Here is an 18,548-nt window from a genome sequence, read left to right as displayed (position 1 = left end):
GTACTACGAAATAGTCTTCCCAGAGTTGGCAGAGAAACTATGGTTTCCCTCTATTCGGTACCTTCGGAGGCTGGAGAGACGGCTCAGCAATTAAGAGTACGTACTGCCCTTGCAGAGGGGCCTGGCTCTGCTCCCAGAACTCACATGAGGTGGCTTAACACTTCTAACTCTAGTCCCAGGGGATCTGATGCCATCCGGCCTCCTTGAGCACCCGCAACGCATGTGGTGAAAATAAATTCACACACTGGGCTGGAAGAGCTGGAGAGCAGTTAAGAGCACTAAGCAGCATTTTCCAGAGGTCCTGAGTTCAATTTCCAGGATCCACATGGTGGCTCACAGCCATCTATAATGGAATCTGAATCCCTCTTCTAGTGTGCATGAAGAAGAGCACTCATATACATAAAAAGAAAATAAATCTTTAAAATAAATTCATACACACACACACACATTAGAAAACAAAGAGCCCAATGCAGTGGCCCACACCTATAATCCCAGCACTCAGACACAGAGCAGGGAGGATCTCTGTGAGTTCAAGGCCAGCCTTCTCTATGGAGTGAGTTCTAGGACAGCCAGCCAGGACTAAAACTCCATCTTGAAAAACCAAAAAGAAAAAAAAAAAAGACTCTCCAGTCACCTATGTTTGCATGATTTACAAATTCCCCAAAGAAATAAATGTTAAGCCAGGCATAGTGGCGCATGCCTTTAATCCCAGCACTCGGGAAGCAGAGGCAGGTAGATTGCTGTGAGTTCGAGGCCAGCCTGGTCTACAAAGTCAGTCTAGGACAGCCAAGGCTACACAGAGAAACCCTGTCTCAGAAAAAAAAGAGAGAGAAAGAGAATGTTAATCTTACTTCAAGTAAAAATACTGTTTATTTCCTTATTCACCAGCATTTATATGCATGAACCGCAACAGAGCCTTTGCCTACATCATGTAGGACATGGCCAAGAAACATGCTTCATATTTTTTGTTTGCTCCTCAGTGTTAGATTACCATTAGTGCAGAGGTTGGGCAAAACCGTGCAAAAATAAGTGTATTTTCAGTCATAGCAAAATGAGCAGCCAAAGCTGCAGAAGTTAGCCAATTTTTAATTCCTTTTTGTTTCTTTTTAAAAGAGGATCTTTATTTTGTCATCTTGGGGGCCATGTGCCAATCAGTATCACAAGACAGAGACAGCAATCAAAGGCACAAAGAAGCAAATTTCACCAAAACAGATGTGTTTAAATTAACAAGTGACAGTTTGTGCATCAGACTCACGTCAGCTGTCACATGAGGCGGACAGAGGGGACTATGAAGAACCACAAGACTTAGTTGTTCAGAGGTTGCTGAGCAACACCAGAAAATCTCAGGGAGGCCAGGCCTCCCCGGCGCAGGCCGCCCCTGCTTGCCCGTTGTTGTCTCATGGAGGACGCTCTCCCTTGGACAGTGCCTGTGGCTGGGGCCCGGATGGGTGTGCTTTGAAGGTACTGGAAGGCACTCTGGCGGCCGACCTGTCTCTCAGCACAGTTAAAGGTCAGGGCAACTCCCACATTGCTCTTCATGATTCTGGAGGAGCCATCGGAAGTGCCGTCAAAGCACCGGCCGAGGGCGATCTCCTTAGCTGTACGAGGGTCCTGGTCAGTGACAGTGTAGATACCATAATTGTGGCCCAGAGGGTCCAAGGGTGCCAGCATGGTATACTCGCTGGTGTCATTGTTGACCGCCAGTGGAAGGTGGTTGACCAGGTACTCATGCAGCATAGAGTTAACGCTAGCTCGACGGCAGCTGCCCTGGGGAATGACCTTTACTAACGTGCGGTCTACACGGTCTTGGTCATACAGCATTCCGCTGCACTTGAACTCCAGGCAGGCAGATGAGACATTAGGCTGGTCTCTGTCCCGAGTGCTCTTCACATCCCGGATCCCGTATAGCTTGCCCACGGTCTGCCGGTGCGTGCCCCCCATGTTGCGGGACCGTACGTTAACCTCCAGTGGCCCCACAATCTTTACCTTGATGTAGCAGGCCCTAAACTCCATTGGCTTGGGCCACCATGCCAAGTAGTCTTCAGTCCAGCTCATGGGGTCATCTTCGTTGAAGGGAACTGTGTTGTAGTCATAGCGATCCCCCTCAATCTGATAGAACCGGAAGTGAGCCGCACTGGGCGGGGCCTCCTCGCATGCCCGAAGGTTCTCAAAGGCGTAGATGGGCCCATTGCTTTCCTCAGCTGAGTTGGGCCTCGGCTTGGCCATACTGATTTGGAAAGCTGTCTTTTTAACCCGTGGATCCTCATGGTCTGTCCGACGGTATTTGAGTTTGTTGAGGTAGGGCTGAGGGACACCGATTGCGTTTGGGTTGAATTTAGGAGAAGACTGGACGGCTTCTAGTTCTTCTCCAGAAAGGCTTGCCAAGACATAGACAGAGTAAGCGTCAGGAGACTGGTCGTCACAGAAGGCAGGCAGGCAGGCCCCATTGGGACCTGTGATGACACTGTCAAATCGGCCCCAGGCCCTGGGGTTAGAGGAGTAACCTGTTCTGGGTTCCAGATTGATCGCTGAGACTACAACCCCCTGGATTTGCTCACTGGGCAGGAACCTCTCACTCCGGTAAGTCCTGACCTTGATGAAGCACCTTCGGCTTTCAGGGACGTCCAGGTTAAAGAGCCTCCTCTCCCGGATCTCCATGTTGCCCACTAGGAAGGTTCTCTCTTCCCTCTTGCTCCTCCTTTGGCTTTCAAATTTGAAGTCGCCTTCCTCTTCCCACAGTCCTGTGTCTGGGTTCAGCGACCAGAGTCTCATGGCTGGCACGTGCTCCGGCATCTTGACCTGGGATGAGTCAAGGTGGACCTTCACCTTGCCAGCATTAAGCGACTCAGAAGTGGCCTCGTCTCTGAAGTCCACCGAGAACATACCGTATGTCCGGAGGGGAAAGGTGTCTCCTTCGTCATTGATGAAATTCAGGTCACTCTGGGCAGCTGTGGCCGTAGACATATTCCGAGGATCCAGGAAGGTCACGCTGGCCTTCACCTTCCCTGTGAAGGGCTCCCCATTTTGCCAATAGAAACTTCTGGATGGAATCTCGAGTTCAGCCACAGGATCCTCACCGACCACCTCTCCCAGGGGGATAACGTTGGTTTCCATGGCTTCCAACGTGATGGGCTCCTTCTGCCGAAGCACCTTGACCTCATGGAACACCGCGCTTCCTTTCCTGTTGAAGGGCAGCACTTTGGTGGTGTTGACAAATTTCTGCAGCCTGTCCACAAAGGTGAGCACCAGCCTCTCCGTGTCCTGGGGGATGTGGAGGGTGAACGTGCCCTTGTACCCTGTCATGCTCACACGGTTGTTCCCCATGTACACGTGGCCAAAGCGCATGGGCTCGCCATTGTCAGCAGCACTGACTCGGCCGCGCACGATGCTTCGCGTCTCGGCGCACCGCTGGCAGCTGCACTCCGCGGCCACCTTGGTGGGCAGCGTGTACCCACTGCACTGGATCTCCTTCTCTTCTGTTCTGGAAATGCCACAGCAGTTCTCCACAGCATCCCGGCACCGGATCCCACTGTCTTGTTGCCCTGCACAGGTCTTGATCGGGCAGCGGCCTACATCATAGTAGAAGGAGTTGGTGGCATTCTGGAAGCAGTCGTGGGGCAGCCGGATGAGGTAGCTCTCTGGAGTTGGGTTGCAGGGAGCCTCATCATGTGCTAAAGAAGAAATGGTGTGGATGTTAAAGGCACACAAAGTGCCTCAACTCGATGGACTCTGTCTCTCTCTTTTTCTTTCTCCCTCCCTCCCTCCCTCCCTCCCTCTCTATTTTGTTTTTGTTTTGTTGAGACAAGGTCTCACATAGCCCAGGCTGGCTTCAAACTCGTGTTAATAGCCTAGGATGATCTTGAATTCATGATCCTCTTGCATCAACCTCCCAAGTGCTAGGATTACAAGTGTGTGCCTCCAAGCCAGCTTGAGGTGTCTGTGTGTGTGTGTGTGTGTATGCTTATGTGTGTGTGTTTGTATTTGTGTGTGTGTGTGTGTGGTGGTGGTGGTGCTGCTGCTGCTGCCGCTGCTGAGGGCTAAATCAGGTCCTGTGTATGCTAGATAATTGTTCTATCACTGAGCCACATTTCCACCTTTCTACAGTTTTGTTTTTTGGGGGGTTATTTTTGTTGTTGTTTTTGGTTTTTTTGAGACAAGGTTTCACTGTGTAGCTTTGGCTGTCTTGGACTCGCTTTGTAGACCAGGCTGGCCTCGAACTCATAGTGATCCGCCTGCCTCTGCCTCCCAAGTGCTGGGATTAAAGGCGTGCACTACCATAGCCCGGCCTTCTACATTTTAAAGGACTTCTATATCTGCAACCCTGAGTCTCACAGAACTTTCTTGGAGGGACAGAACAGTTATTACCAATCCTATTTTATATGTACAGAGCAAAGCAGTAGTTGCTGAGGTCCGTAGAGTAACAGTTCTCAATAGATGGATCTTGAAAATGTGTGAGGGTCTTTTGAGATTATCAGCAAAACTGGAAGTGTTGTTGGCATGCACTAGAAAGGCGCTGTTCATGATCTGTGTGTCCTTTAGAGCCTAGCATTTCCCTGAGATCTGTGTCCTTCGGAAGCTGGCATTTCTCTGCACATTCAGTGATTTTCACACACCCCAGGAAATGTACATAGAAACTCCGTTTTTATTTTACATATATGGGTGTTTTGCCTGTGTGTATGTCTGTGTACCATGTGCATACCTGGTACCTACAGAGGCAGGAAGACTACCCATGGAGACCAGAGGATGGCACTGGATCCCCTGGAACTAGAGTTACATAGGTTGAAAGTTACCATGTAGGAATAGAACTGGGTCCTCTGGGAGAATAGCCAGTATTCCTAACCACTGAGCCGTCTCTCTAGCCCCAGAAACCCTATTTTAACAAGGCATGGGGACACACACGTATAATGCTTGTACTTCGGAGGTGGAGTCAGAAGGATCATACATTAAAGGTCATTCTTGGGCTCATACTGTTTTGAGGCCAGCCTAGGCTACAGAAAACAAAAAAACAAAAAACAAACAAACAAAACTTGTCTCAGAAGCAAACAAACAAACAAACAAAGAAGTCTTCTTTTATGTAATGGGAACCCGGTGTTCTCTCCACGGCCTCTGCCACACACTGTAGTTCTCAAGACTCCAACACCTTCATGAGTCAAAGACTCAGATTTGATGCTGAACTTGGAACAAAGCCCAGAACTGTTTCTCAGCTGAGAAGAACCATCTTTCTAGTAGCGGTATTCAAGGACTAAACCATTGGGCTGTGCCTTCTGCGCCTGCCAGCCCTTACAGGTCCCATGCATCGTCACTCTTGAATAAGCACAAATGTCAGATCTTTCTTTCTTCTTCGGTTATTATGCCAAAGCTTTTAGCTACTGACATAATTTTATTTTGTACGAACACTATTTTCTCTTTAGTTCTCCTTTATGTTAAACTTAAAGCAATGCACACATACATTTGGGAAGACTATACAGTTCTATCTATATAAACTGAACTTCCAAATAGGAAGTGTCATGAAAAGATGACTGTGCCAACAGAGCGTACTGGAGCACCTGCCGGCCACTGCAGGCACTGCAGGCACTGCCGGCCACTCCAGGCAGGCCTCTTCTGATAAGGCCCTTTGCCTTCTCTGATCTGAGGCCTGTTGTTCAATTTTCTTGGGAGTCTGTGAAATATTCCATAATTCGTCCAATGAATTTTCATAGGACACCCTCTTCCCTCACTGTCCAAGGACAGGTTGGAGAGGCCTTTTTTTGGCTTGAAGGCTTTTTCCCGCTCCAGTTTTCTTCTAGAAGCCAGCTTTAATCAGGTTACCCCCTATATAACCCGTAGCACTTCTGCCTCCATGAGCCCTGCTCCTGCCCACCCTCTCATGTCAGGGTTTCTCAACCTTCACTGCAAAGCAGAACGAAACAAGGAGCGTTGAAGCCATGTGTGTCCCGGCCACATCTCACTCAGAAAACCCTGGGGGTCATTTCAGAATATCGGTTTTAGAGTTTGTAATTTTTTTGTGGTGGAAGGGCTGGCTTTTTTGAGATTGGGTCTCATATAGTTAAGGCTAGCCTTGAACTTGCTACGTTAGAGAAGATGACCTTGGATTCCTGATCCTCTCTCTACCTCCCAAATGCTGGGACTACAGGCATGTGCTACCATGCCTTAGCCACCTGGGAGGTATCTATTTCTTGTCTATTAAAACCCATGGGACTTTGGTTCCTATTTTAGCTACATTTTTCTGTCTTTGGAGGCAAGGTCACATGATCTCATATAGCCAAAACTAGTATCAATCAAACTTACTATATCGCTGCTGCTAACCTTGACCTTCTGACCCCTGTACTTTCATCTTCTGAAGCTGGGTTTTTGCAGTGCTGGGGACTAAACTAAGGGCCTTCATTCATGCTAGACAAGTATTCTACCAACTGAGGCGTATCCAAAGGCCCTGCATGTTTCCATCTTGTTTGAACTTTATTTACATTTCTACACACACACACACACACACACACACACACACCTCATATGATGATGCTGTGCCAGCAAGACTTAGCTCTGCACTGTACCCCAGAGCCTGGCACTATGAACATCATAGAAAATATCAAACTCTTCCTGACCGGCGATGCAGCCAGCCCTGTTGCAGACCCAGGACCCTGGGGACCCAATCAGGCTTACCAATGACAGTGAGCTGGGCGACTTTGGACTTCACAGCCCCAGCATCACTCTGCGCCTTACAGAAGTACTCCCCTGCCTGGTCCTGCTGCAGGTTCCTCAGCACCAGCTTGCTCTCGTGCTTGTAGAGGGAGGGATCCAGCAACGTGTTATTGTGGTACCTGTAATGATGCAGAGGTGGAGCCTAAGTGGGCCACGGAAGAGAAGGCAGATCTGAAGATATGCCAGGAAGCAAGGGATGGGGGGGAGGGGATGGTTCACTTTCACTTGGCTTGCTCAAGAGCACCCAATGGCTGGGAGTTGGAAAATTGTTTCTAAGTCCCAAGCCCAACTCTTAATTGATGGGGGGTGGGGGGGCATTGCAGGGTCATGGGTTATCTTTAAAAAATTTGCTCATGGGCTGGAGAGATGGCTCAATGGATAAGAGCATTGTATGCCTTTACAGAGGTCCTGAGTTCAATTCCCAGCACCCACATGGTGGCTCACAACATCTATAGTAGAATCCAATGTCCTCTTCTGGTATGCAGGTTAGAGCACTCATACATAAAATAAATAAATAAAAAACTTTAAAATTATTTTTTAAAAAGAAAAAGAAAAGAGAAAAGAAAAGAAATCTGCTCACCTCTCTGAATTACAGCTCCCTGCTCTGTAAAACAAGAGCAATGCTCTCCAGCTGACCTCCCAGAACTGTTGGCATTCTAAGCAAACCTAGTGGCCATACCTGTTTATTGAAGGGTGAAGAACTCACTCCTAGCATTGGGGATTCTGATCTTGCTGTGGGAAACAGGGCTGAGGAATCTTGGAACACGCATGTTAGGGCTCTCAAGTCAAGAGACATTTGGGGAGAAGGAGCTGAGCTTCGAGGTGTAAGAGGGCTGGTTGGTTGTCTAAGCAACCTCAGCCCTGCAGGCCCACACTTGTAAACGTCACCATTCAGGCTTTGCACCAGTAGCCTGCATAAGTCTTTACTCTATCAGCCAATGTTACTGTTTAGACAGGAGGCAAGCAAGCTCTGATTGCTAAGAGAACTAGGCAGGGTAGCTGGCGGAATACGCACCAGAAGTATTTGTCGGGACTGGGTTTCCCTGTGGCCTTGCAGCACAGAGACACACTCTGCCCAGCCCGCCGTGCTTTCAGCTCCGGGTTCATTACAATGTATGGGGTCTCTGGGAGAGAAGATGAGAAACAGTGTTTGGTTTTCTTACCTTGTGACGGGCTCCAGAGAGCCCTGATTCCTCAGGGTCTTTGATGGTATTTAAATTGTATGACCTTATCCCATCGCCTGCCCATCTCCAGCGGCCCCCTAATACCCACTGGATTCCCCCCCCCCACCCTCTCCACCTGAGACCCAATTCCATAAACTTCTCTGGTACCATCTGGATGGGACAATGGAGAATGCAGGGGACCTCGTGCCAGCCACACTCTAAGTGCTACAAAGGACAGAACCAATAGCCTCACTAGTGCATTAGTCATGACCTTCTGCCCCCGGCAGAATCTTTGTATAACTATTCTACACCATTTCTGAGCTTTCCAGGCTCCTCTACAACCTACAAACCTTTTCGATAATTGTCTATTTTAGACAATAGATCAGGGAAGTCCTTATGCCTTAGGGTGCTGGGCCTATCAATATCTAGAAGGGCACTTGCAACTGAATACATACATACAGACAGACAGACATACATACCAAGTGAAAAAGCCCTGAGGCAGGGATGCATCTACACTGAGAAACAGACAAAGAAGCCATTGATTCCGCACAGTAGGACTAAGGAAGAGAAATTAGGGAAAGCCAGAGGATATAGGGCCTGTGGGTCATAGTAAAGATTTTGGTTTTACACTGGGGTTTTACACACTAGCCAGGAAAGGCTCTCTCAGTGCATCCTGCCACAGGGCGCTTAGTCACCTGCCCTCACAAACTCTGCGTTGATGGTGGCTGACTTCAGGCTAGTCTTGGGCACTGTGAGCATAATTGGGGCAAACTTGGTCTTGGTGATTTTCAGGACGCTTTTGCCATCAGGACACACGCCGGGAACTCGGAACATCCCACTGCTGTCTGTCTGGGTGAGCATCTTCGGTGCCTTGGCCAGCAGGTAGACAGTGGCCCCTGGAGCTGGGGCACCTCCAGGGAGGGAGATGGCCCCATGAAGCGTGAAGTCCTGGCACATGCAGGCATCACAGTCAGCATTCACCTGGCCCATGGGGCAAGTCATGTCACAAGCTGTGGGACAAAGAGCCACATCAGCAGGGCTTTCCGGGTTCTGACCCATCTCCACCCTACCCCAGCCTGGATGCTCTTACATGTTTCCTGTCGTCTGTCTTTCGTAACCCTTCCTTACATGCCTGCACAACCAACTCCGAGTCACCCTTCAGATTTAGCCCAGAAAACTTCCTCTGAGCAGCCTCCTGATCTTTTTGTTTCTTTTATTTGGGGGGGGGGGGGGGAGGTGCTTCAAGACAGGGTTTCTCTGTGTAGCGCTGGCTGTCCTGGAACTCACTCTGTAGACCAGGCCTTGAACTCATAGAAACTCACCTGCCTCTGCCTCCCAGATTGCTGGGATTACAGGCATAAGCCACCGTGCCCAGCTGCCAACTGATTTCTCAAGCTGTGATAATTGACAGCGCACTGCGTTCCTAGCTGTCCTATACGTCTCCCATCCGAGCAAACGGCATGCTTAGTGGGGGCTCGGCGAACAACTCTGCCTCGCACTGACGCTCTAGCCCATCCTTCAGGCTGTTTCAATCTCACCTACCATGGAGACCCAGTGCCCCAAGGGAGGTACCTGTGCATGCTGAGCTCACACAGAGCTGGCCTTCCTCTGTGGCCTCACTGCACAGGGACACTGTCTGTGCCAAGCAGGTGCGGGTACGGATCTGGACCCCAGTGTGACCACAGGCGCCCGAGCACTTGCTCCAGGGAGACCAGGGGCTCCAGATGTGCTGGTCTGTATCTCGTCGCAAGGACCCTATAAGAAGAGATCAGCAGAGGTCACTCTCTTCCCCAGGGGATGGGTCAGGTTCTTCTCTCGTGAGGGAGACAAGGTCCCTATTGAAGTCATAAATCTCACCGATAATTTATATTCATTGCAATGAATTAAAGATAATTTCCGAGACGGTCTCATTAACAGAGGCTGGCTTCCAATGTCTGATCCTCCTGCCTCTACCTTCTGAGTGCGCTAACTATAAGGAGGCTTCCATGAGTGCAGTTTAGGTGTTGCTGGAGATAAAACCTATTGCTGGGGCCGGGCGGTGGTGGCGCACGCCTGTAATCCCAGCACTTGGGAGGCAGAGGCAGGTGGATCGCTGTGAGTTCGAGGCCAGCCTGGTCCTCAAAGCGAGTCCAGGACAGCCAAGGCTAACACAGAGAGACCTTGTTTCGAGAAACCAAAAATAAATAAATAAATAAATAAAATAAAAATTAAAAAAACCTATTGCTTTGTGGATGCTAAGCCAGCACTTGACAAACCGAGCTTGCAAAGATTTTTTTTTCCCCCCTCACAAGGGAAGTCAAAAGTCTTGAGGACGTAGTGGCTCTAACTTGCCCAGGGTGTTTTTTGGCCCAGCACTGCTGCCTTAGGACCTGTGTTGTCAGCAGCCCATCATCTTCCACTAGTGTGGAAACAACCACATGCTCCCTGCAGAGAGGCTTTTTTGGGAATTCAGAGCCCGTAGTTCACAATGACATGTATAACCAGACACTTTCTCCCTACCTTTTTACCTCACACCTGCACCCTGTTTATAAAAAGGAGGCTCAGCCCTTGCTGTAGAGTCCAACTGGGCTCCCAACCACAGAGGACTATCACAGGCACTGGGTCTGCAGCATCAGTCTGTGTGGACAGATAGAGCCCCAGGGGCAGGGTGCCCACTGAGAGTGCAGGCTTGCAGCTGGTCTCTTAATACCTACACTATCCAGGGCACAGATGGAGCGGGATAAAAGGAATGTGGATTCCGCAAACATGGACATGGTTCAAATCCCTGTGCAGCATTAGCTGTGTAGCTAGGGGACTAACTTGACTTCTCTAAGCCACTAGTACCCTGTTAAGCAGGCAATGCCTCAAAGGTCAATTGTCAGGGCTGAATGATGAGGGTAGCCAGCATCCTGCACACAGAAATTGTAGCAGCAGTTGACATTTGGCCAACCTGGGCTCAACTTTGTTCATTCACGGTATCTTCATCAAAACCCCTGTGAATGAGGGATACACTGTAATCCTAGCACTTCCAGACCTGAGAGAGACAACTATCGGACTAGCTTGATCTACATAGGAAGTTTGAGGCCAGCCTAAACTACACCACAGTGAGACTTTGTATCAAAAATTTGTAAACAAATGAAAAACAAGAGGCAGGGTTGAGACCATCCTGTTCTATAAAAACACGGCTAGGGCTGTTACACAGAGAAACCTTGTATCAGAAACAAAACAAAACAAGCCTGGTGCCCTGGCACATGTCTGTGATCCCAGCACAGAGGCAGGCAGATCTCTGTGAGTTCAAGGCTAGCCTGGTCTACAAAGTGAATCCAGGACAACCCAGGCTACACAAAGAAACCCTGTCTTGAAAAAAACAAAACAAACAAACAAAACTTTTTTTTTTTACTTTAACCCTTGAAAATACACTGTTACCCCTGTTTCACATGTAAGGCCAGTAGCCATCAGGGGATGGTGACACGCCCTTTTAATTCCAGCACTCCTGAGGCAGAGGCAGTCAGATTTCTAGTTCAAGGCCAGCCTGGTCTACAGAGTGAGTTCCAGGACAGCCAGGGCTACACAGAGAAAACCCCATCTCAAGCCAGTAGCAACGAAACAAGCGAAAATAGAAGCATCATGGCTTCAAGGCCAGTTTGAGTTACAGGCAAGTTCAAGGCCAGCCTGAATAATTTATCAAGATACACACACACACACACACACACACACACACACACACCAAAAAAAAAAAAAAGACTAGGAGTATAGCTCTATGAGAGAGCACTTACCTAATATGTGAGGGCCCTACTCCAACCCCGTAACACTGAAAAGCATGTGAAAACATAAGACCAAGGAGCATCAAAAGTCTTGTTAAACAGTTGCAGGGCTGGAGAGATGGCTCATCGGTTAAGAGCACTGACTACTCTTCCAGAGGTCCTAAGTCCAGTTCCCAGCAACTACATGGTGACTCACAACCATCTATAATAGAATCTGATGCCCTCTTCTGACCTACAGGTGTACATTCAAATAAAGCACTCATATAAACAAACAAACAATGCGGTTGCAGCTGGGCATGCAGGAGGCAGATGGTTGTAACCCCAGCATTCTGGAGAGAGGCAGGAGGGTTAGCAGTTCAAGAATAGCCTGAGCTACATAATGGTTTCCAGCCCAGCCAGGGCTACATAGTGAAGTCCAAGGCTAGCCTGGGCTATGTGAGTACAGTTGCATTGAGTTTGGCTTCACATATTTTAATCCCAGCTACTTGGAGCAGAAGCAGGGAAATCACAAGTTTAAGACCTTCCAGGGCAACTTAGTAAAATAATAACTTAAAAATGGTAGAAGGTGGGCTGGAGAGATGGCTCAGTGGTTAAGAACACTGCCTGCTCTTCCAGAGGTCCTCAGTTCAATTCCCAGCAACCACATGGTGGCGCACAGCCATCTATAATGAGGTCTGGTGCCCTCTTCTGATCTGCAGGCATACATGTATATGTAATAATTATTTTTAAAAATGGTAGAAAGATGGAGATGTAGCTCAGTGGTCGAGGATTTGCCTAGCATAAGGCCCTGGGTTCAATGCCCAGTACAATAATAATAAAATAATAATAATAATAATAATAATAATAATAATAATAATAATAATAATAATAATAATAAAAACAATAACAAAATAATAATGAAGAATAAATAAGCAACACAGCTGCACAAGGTAAGCTAGAGATTCAAAGCCCAGACTCCCTGGGGATCTTATCACACTAAAGATACTTGGTGGCCGTTAAGAGACTAGCCATGTATTGTGCTGTTCAGATCCTGGCCTCTCCTGGGAGGCAAGGGCTGGGGGCCATTCAGACTCACCTGGTGGGCAGAGGAAGCGCACTGTATAATTGGAGCAGTTCTGGCCTGGTCTCTGCTCCCTGTTGAGGCACCAGAAGCCCTCACGGGGATTGCCATGGACTACCTGGCCAGTGCTGCCCGCAGGCATCCAGTCAGTGGTCCGGGCCTCTAGCCGCAGGGGACGGGCGCACACACGCTCCCCATAGTAGAAGCGAATGGCATCCAGACGCTCAAAGTCACCCTGTCCACCTGGGTGGTCGATGTTAAACCAGGTTGTCCACTCACCGGGACCTGAGGGACAGAGGCGGGTTGAGGAGGAGCCGTCCCTGAATAGCAGGCGCGCTCCAGCTATGCTTCCCTGGGAGTACCCCTGCTTCTGTCCGGTCCCCACTTCCCGCCCCCACCTCACCCCTGATTTCTCCAGCATCTCTTCAGTCCCTCCTCTGCCTCACAATGCAGAGCCTTCCACTCCAGTGCTCACCAGCCTGAGGGACCAGGGGCTTTCCACCTGATCTCTCCTCCCAAGACTGACTTTCTTCCCACTCAAGCCCTTTCTAACACTGTGGTCGGGGTAAGCCTTTTCCATGTGGCTTGGTCCACCACACACTCTGGCAGGAAAAGCTCTTGGAAAGGCAAGCCAGGTGTGGGCGAGACGCCTGCGTTATTTCTTCAAACCCCGTCTTCCCCTTTCTTTCCTACCAGCTCTAGCATGTAAGCACCCCGTTTCTGGAACGCATCAGGCAGCTTCCTGACTCTGAGCTTTCTTACACCCCACCTGGAGAGAACGGCCGCGAGTCTTGATAAAGGGAAGTTTCCAGGAAATCCTAACATCCCATCCAGGCTGCCGAGACTCACCAAGCATGCTCAGTAAAGACCCCTTCCCAGCCTTCCCCACTCCAATGGAGACTCACTGTCCTGGGAGTCAGCAGGCTTGGCAAAGGCCTTAGGGGTTCTCTTCACAGGCTGGACTCTTCTTATCGACTGGCTAAGCATTGTCTGCCTCCCTGCAGGACAGAAAAAGAACAGTTAGGGTTCACAGGGCTCGAAGATTCAGAGAGCTGTCAGGAGAAGCAGATACAGCACGGACCCTCAGCGCGGGTTCAAATCCCCACTCTGCCATGCACTGCTGTGACACCCCTCAAAGGCTTTATTTCTCAGCCTGCTTCCCATAAAATACACACTGAGGCTGGCATGGAGGGAACGCTTTTCAGTTTTATTCTAGAAATGGATGAGCAGCTAGACTGGAGTGGTACATGCATGTAATCTCAGCACCTAGGAGGTGGAGGCAGGAGGGTCAGAGGTTCAAGGACAGCCTTGGGTACATATAAGTTCCAGACCAGCCTGAGCTACATGAGACCCTGTTTTTTTAAAAAAAAGAAAGAAAGAAAGAAAAAGAAAAAGAGCCAGGAGAAGTGGTGCACACCTTTAATCCCAGCACTCAGGAGGCAGAGGCAGGCGGATCTCTGTGAGTTTGAGGCCAGCCTGGTCTACAAAGTGAGTCCAGGATAGCCAAGGCTACACAGAGAAACTCTGTCTTGAAAAACCAAAGAAGGAGAAGGAGGAGGAGGAGGAGGAGAAATGTAAATGTGGGGGAATCAGCAGGAGCAGAAGAAGGACCAGAGAGGGCAATGGGAATTAATTTTATCAAAATACACCACACACGTGTGAAAATGACATAACAAACACCATTAAATACATATTTAAATTTTTTTATTTATTCATTTTTTGTTTGTTTTTGTTTTTTCAAGACAGAGTTTCACTGAGTAGCTAACATTGGCTGTCTTGGATTTGCTTTGTAGACCAGGCTGGCCTCGAACTCACAATGATCCACCTGCCTCTGCCTCCCAGAGTGCTGGGATTAAAGGCCTGTGCCACCAGGCCCGGTTTAAATACATAATTTTAAATGGGGTCATCAGATACTTCAGGCAGCTAGTAGGTTGAGACTCCTGCTAGAGAGTCTAGATCTGTCCTTGGCAAGATGGAGCCTTATTTTCCTTTCCTGTAAAGTGGAGACACTGATTTGCCCTTCACAGGGTGCTGCTGGCCTGAGGGTCGCATGAAATGAGATGCTAACATCTCTAGAGACAGCTGCAGGCTGCCATTTTCTAACTAACCTTGGGCAGGTTGGTTAGCCCACCTGGCCCTGTCTCATTCAGCGAGGACAGGAAGAGTTCATTGATTTAAAAAAAATTAAAAACAAAAAACCAAAAAAACAAAACAAAACCCTTACAACAGTGGTTCTCAAAACCTCTTGGGCTTTTGCATACCCAATATCCTGCATACCTGATATTTACATTGCAATCCATAACAGCAAAATTACAGTTATGAGGTAGCAATGAAAATAATTCTATGGTTTGAGGGTCGCCACAGCATGAGGAACTTGTATTAAAGGGTCACAGCATTGGGAAGGCTGAGAACCACTGCCTCAGAATAATTTCTAGCATAAGTCATATGCTGAGTAAATGTTAGCAAGCTATGCTAGCTCAGCACCTGGCACAAGGGCTGGGAGTCCCCGTCCCTTGACTGGTTGGCACCGAGCTTCACCATCCCATAAAGAACTCACTGAACTAACTGGGCACTGTCCTGAGGAGGAGCGGAGGGTCCTCAGGACAGTTACATAAAGCTGGGTTGAGGGTTCCTGAGGGTTCCAGAAGCAATAGAAGGAAGAGCAGAGGCCTGCAAAATCCTCGAAAGGCAATTAACGCCCAGGCAAGGAGCCAAGTCAGAATGTTCTGTGTTGCTTAATTGGGGTGATGGGAGCTCTTTTAATCAACCTAATCTCATTTCCCCTCAGATGGCTGAATGTCAATCATCATCACAAACAGCAGCTGCCAAGGTGGAGAGGGCACGGCGGGAGGCAGGGACACACACACACACACACACACACACACACACACACACACACACACACACACGGTGAGGCGGGGGGCGGCTGGAGCTGCTCAGGGGCCGCCTTTGTTCCTGCAGCTGCCATCATAGCCCGCCACGCAGGGCATGCAGCTTTAAAAGAGGGTTGCCAGCACTCTTTATATTAGTGAAGTCTGATTAGGGGGGGGGGAGGCCAGATGGGAGAGTGAGTTCTTCTCTCTAACCTTTGGGTCACCAGAGTATGGGAGCAGAGGACAAGAAAACCAGCACAGTTTCTGGTGCATCCACCAAACTTGGCTTCGGGGGTATAAAGGAAAATTTGTTATGCGACTGAAAGCAGACCAACCCAGAACCTGCTTCTGAGAGCTCATGGTTCCCCTGTGAGTCCCTTTTGCTCTGGCTACCAGGACGCTCAGAGCTAAACGCAGCGCACAGGGGCAGGGCCTTCCCTATCTTTTTTCCTCCTGCCCCACGAGTGACTATTCACCCTGCTTGTTTGATTCTGCTCTGTGAATTTCAATACTAAGAACAACCTCAGAGTTGAGGTGGAAACAGGGTATGGAACTACCGAACAGCCTCACACCTTCAGGCCAGGCGGACGCATAAATGGGCCTTCACCGTGGCAAGCAGGAGGTATGGGAGCATGCAGAGACTTGGTGCGTACCCAGCGCAGTGGTGACCTCCAGGACCAGGAAAGAGAGTACCCAGGCCTTGGTTGCCGCCATCTCTCCCTCAGGCCTGCTGGAACTGTCACAGATAGGTGACAACGCTGCTTCACAAAGTTGGCCCTGTGGTTCCCCAAGGCTGTTTCATAGAGCCAATGATCTGTAAAGAAGCAAAGGGCATCGTATCCCACACTTCTGAATCCCTCCTCCTGCCTTTTTTTTCCCCACCAGACATGGTCTTCTGTAGCTGAGGCTAGCCTCAGATTCACTGTGCACACAAGGATAACCTTGACCTTCTGGTTCTCCAGCCTCCGTCTTCTGAGTGCTGGGACTACAGGCTTGTACACGGGCTTTACGTGGGTCCTAGGGATGGAGCCCAGGGTTCCCCTCAAGCTAGGCAAGCACACTACCAACAGAGCTGCATCCCAAGCCCCAGCTATGTCTCCTAATGGCTCCAGCAGAAATAGCGCTTGACCTTCCCCGGGATGACAGGAAGGTAAAATAGAGTCTCACAGAACGGCATCTGCTTGAAGTGCCAAACTGAGCCGTTTGGGATGTATTGAAAGTGAGGATCTGACTTCAAATAACTGGGACCCAGGTTCTAGACTTGCCAGGTTCCACAGCAGACAGGCCACAGGGGAGGAAAGAAATAAGGAAGCTCCTTGATAGTAAGAGGTAACCTCTGATCACAAGCCTTAGGCTTTTTTTTTTTTTTTTTTTTTTTTTTTTGCTACAATTTGATGAGGCTTACGGTTCTGTACAGGTGACTGTGTATTAACCATGCAGTCCTGGCCCCAGCGACAATGGGCCCTCCTAGGGTGGGCAGGCAGGCTGAAAGCCACCGAGGCCTCAGTCGCACCACCACTTCCAAGAATGCATTCCCAGATGTGCACGGGCCACAGCTGCAACCCATTCTGGCCTGTTTGTTTGCAACCTGGCTAGGAGCACCATAGCCAGGAGCCAGCTAAAGTGAGAGTAGTGAGAACCCAGGGTTCCCAGTAAGTAGGAACGTGGGGCTGGGGCTGCAGGAGTTGGGAGAAGAAAACATGCCCAGAAGTAATGTTAAGGCACCATGAGGTGGGCATGGGTGGCCCAAGCTCCTTCTCAGCTGAATTTTTTTTTTCTTCCCCAGAGTTAGGGCCAACCCCGAATCGGATCTAAAAAACTATTCCCTCCAGCTGAGCACGATGACTCATACCTACAACCCCAGCACTTGGGAGACTGAGGCTGTGAGCTGGAGGACAGCCTGGGCTATTACAGTGAGTTCCAGGACAGCCGGGGATACGGAGCAAGACTCTATCTTAAAAAAGAAAAAAAGAGTTACCTTCAATCACTAAGTCTGGTGTGCACTGGTGTGCAAAGGGAAGAAGATGTCTCCTTTCTGGAAGAAAAAGATCCCTTGAATTTTCCGATGTCTCAGGAGATGAGCAAATCCACAGTGCAGACTGCCTAGCCCTGAAACCGCTGTACCAGTGGGTTCAGGCTACTCCGGGCTCCTGGGCTCTGAGCAGACCTGCACAGCCAGAGCCAACTTCAGATCTGCGGAAGAGGCCAGGGTGGCCTGAGGCACCTTTTGGAAAAGCCATTTCCCATCTGGCAGCCAGCAGAGAGGCTCTCTGCAGCCCACCATTTCCTCTGAGTAGGCCTGACACTCAGGCTCCCCAGCGCACTCCCCACTGTCCTGGAGCTCGGGGACAGTACCCAGTGGCTGGGGCCATTTGCGGGGGGGTGGGGGGGGGAGGTTGGGGGTAGGGTACTGTGACCAGGTAGGCAGGGCTGAGGGAAGACTTTGGATAATTAGGTGCAAAGGAGAAGAGTGAAGCAAAAAGGCGCATCTTTTTTTGTGGGAGATGAGGCAGTCAGACAGCTAAGGAAGAAGGGATGAGGCAGCTGGGGATGGGGGTAGGAGCAGAGCCAGGCAATGAAACACAGGGATGGGGTGAGAGACTGGGGTCGGAGCTCACCGTGTTCTGAACAAGACTCTTAGCTGGGGGGGTCCAAGACGTCTTCACCTCTCCAGCGGTGCAGCCGTGGGCCTTATATAGCACAGCTGGTGGCTCAGCCCATGGCAGCGAGCCACGGGAAGCAGCAGAAACCAGATCTGAGCATGAGGCTCCCTCCCTCCCTTCCCCAGGGTCCCCAGCAGCTCACAGAGGCAAGAATGTAACATGAAGACCCTTAGGGGGGCGAGGGTGGGGGAGAACGCCACAGAGCAGGGACGACCCACGTGGGCGCCACAGTCTATATCATAGGGACAGGGGTTAGGAGGAAGGTTAGACACAGGGCTCCGTCCTGGGAAAACACCAAGGGGAATTCTCCATCTGGGAAGCATTTCAGAGCTTGGGATGGTGTGTGCTGG

At 49.7% G+C, this 18,548-nt stretch overlaps 1 protein-coding gene across 1 annotated transcript; it reads right to left on the bottom strand.

Moving 5' to 3' along the window:
* Positions 1 to 847: 847 nt before the first annotated feature.
* CILP (cartilage intermediate layer protein) lies at positions 848 to 18,289 on the bottom strand. The gene is made up of 10 exons (XM_084784328.1): positions 18,154 to 18,289; positions 17,514 to 17,570; positions 16,189 to 16,349; positions 13,568 to 13,660; positions 12,678 to 12,947; positions 9,432 to 9,614; positions 8,555 to 8,869; positions 7,712 to 7,820; positions 6,658 to 6,815; positions 848 to 3,671 (listed from the first exon to the last, which is right to left on the bottom strand). The coding sequence occupies exons 3-10, from the start codon at positions 16,247 to 16,249 to the stop codon at positions 1,306 to 1,308; spliced, it is 3,555 nt and encodes a 1,184-aa protein (XP_084640454.1). The 5' UTR covers positions 16,250 to 16,349; positions 17,514 to 17,570; positions 18,154 to 18,289; the 3' UTR covers positions 848 to 1,305.
* Between the last annotated feature and the right edge of the window lie 259 nt (positions 18,290 to 18,548).

This window comes from Acomys minous, assembly GCF_964271855.1.
Source record: "Acomys minous genome assembly, chromosome: 5".
In the NCBI taxonomy this organism is placed as follows: Eukaryota; Metazoa; Chordata; class Mammalia; order Rodentia; family Muridae; genus Acomys; species Acomys minous.
Note: the sequence above shows the minus strand (reverse complement) of the source record. Positions and strands in the feature narration are given on the sequence as shown.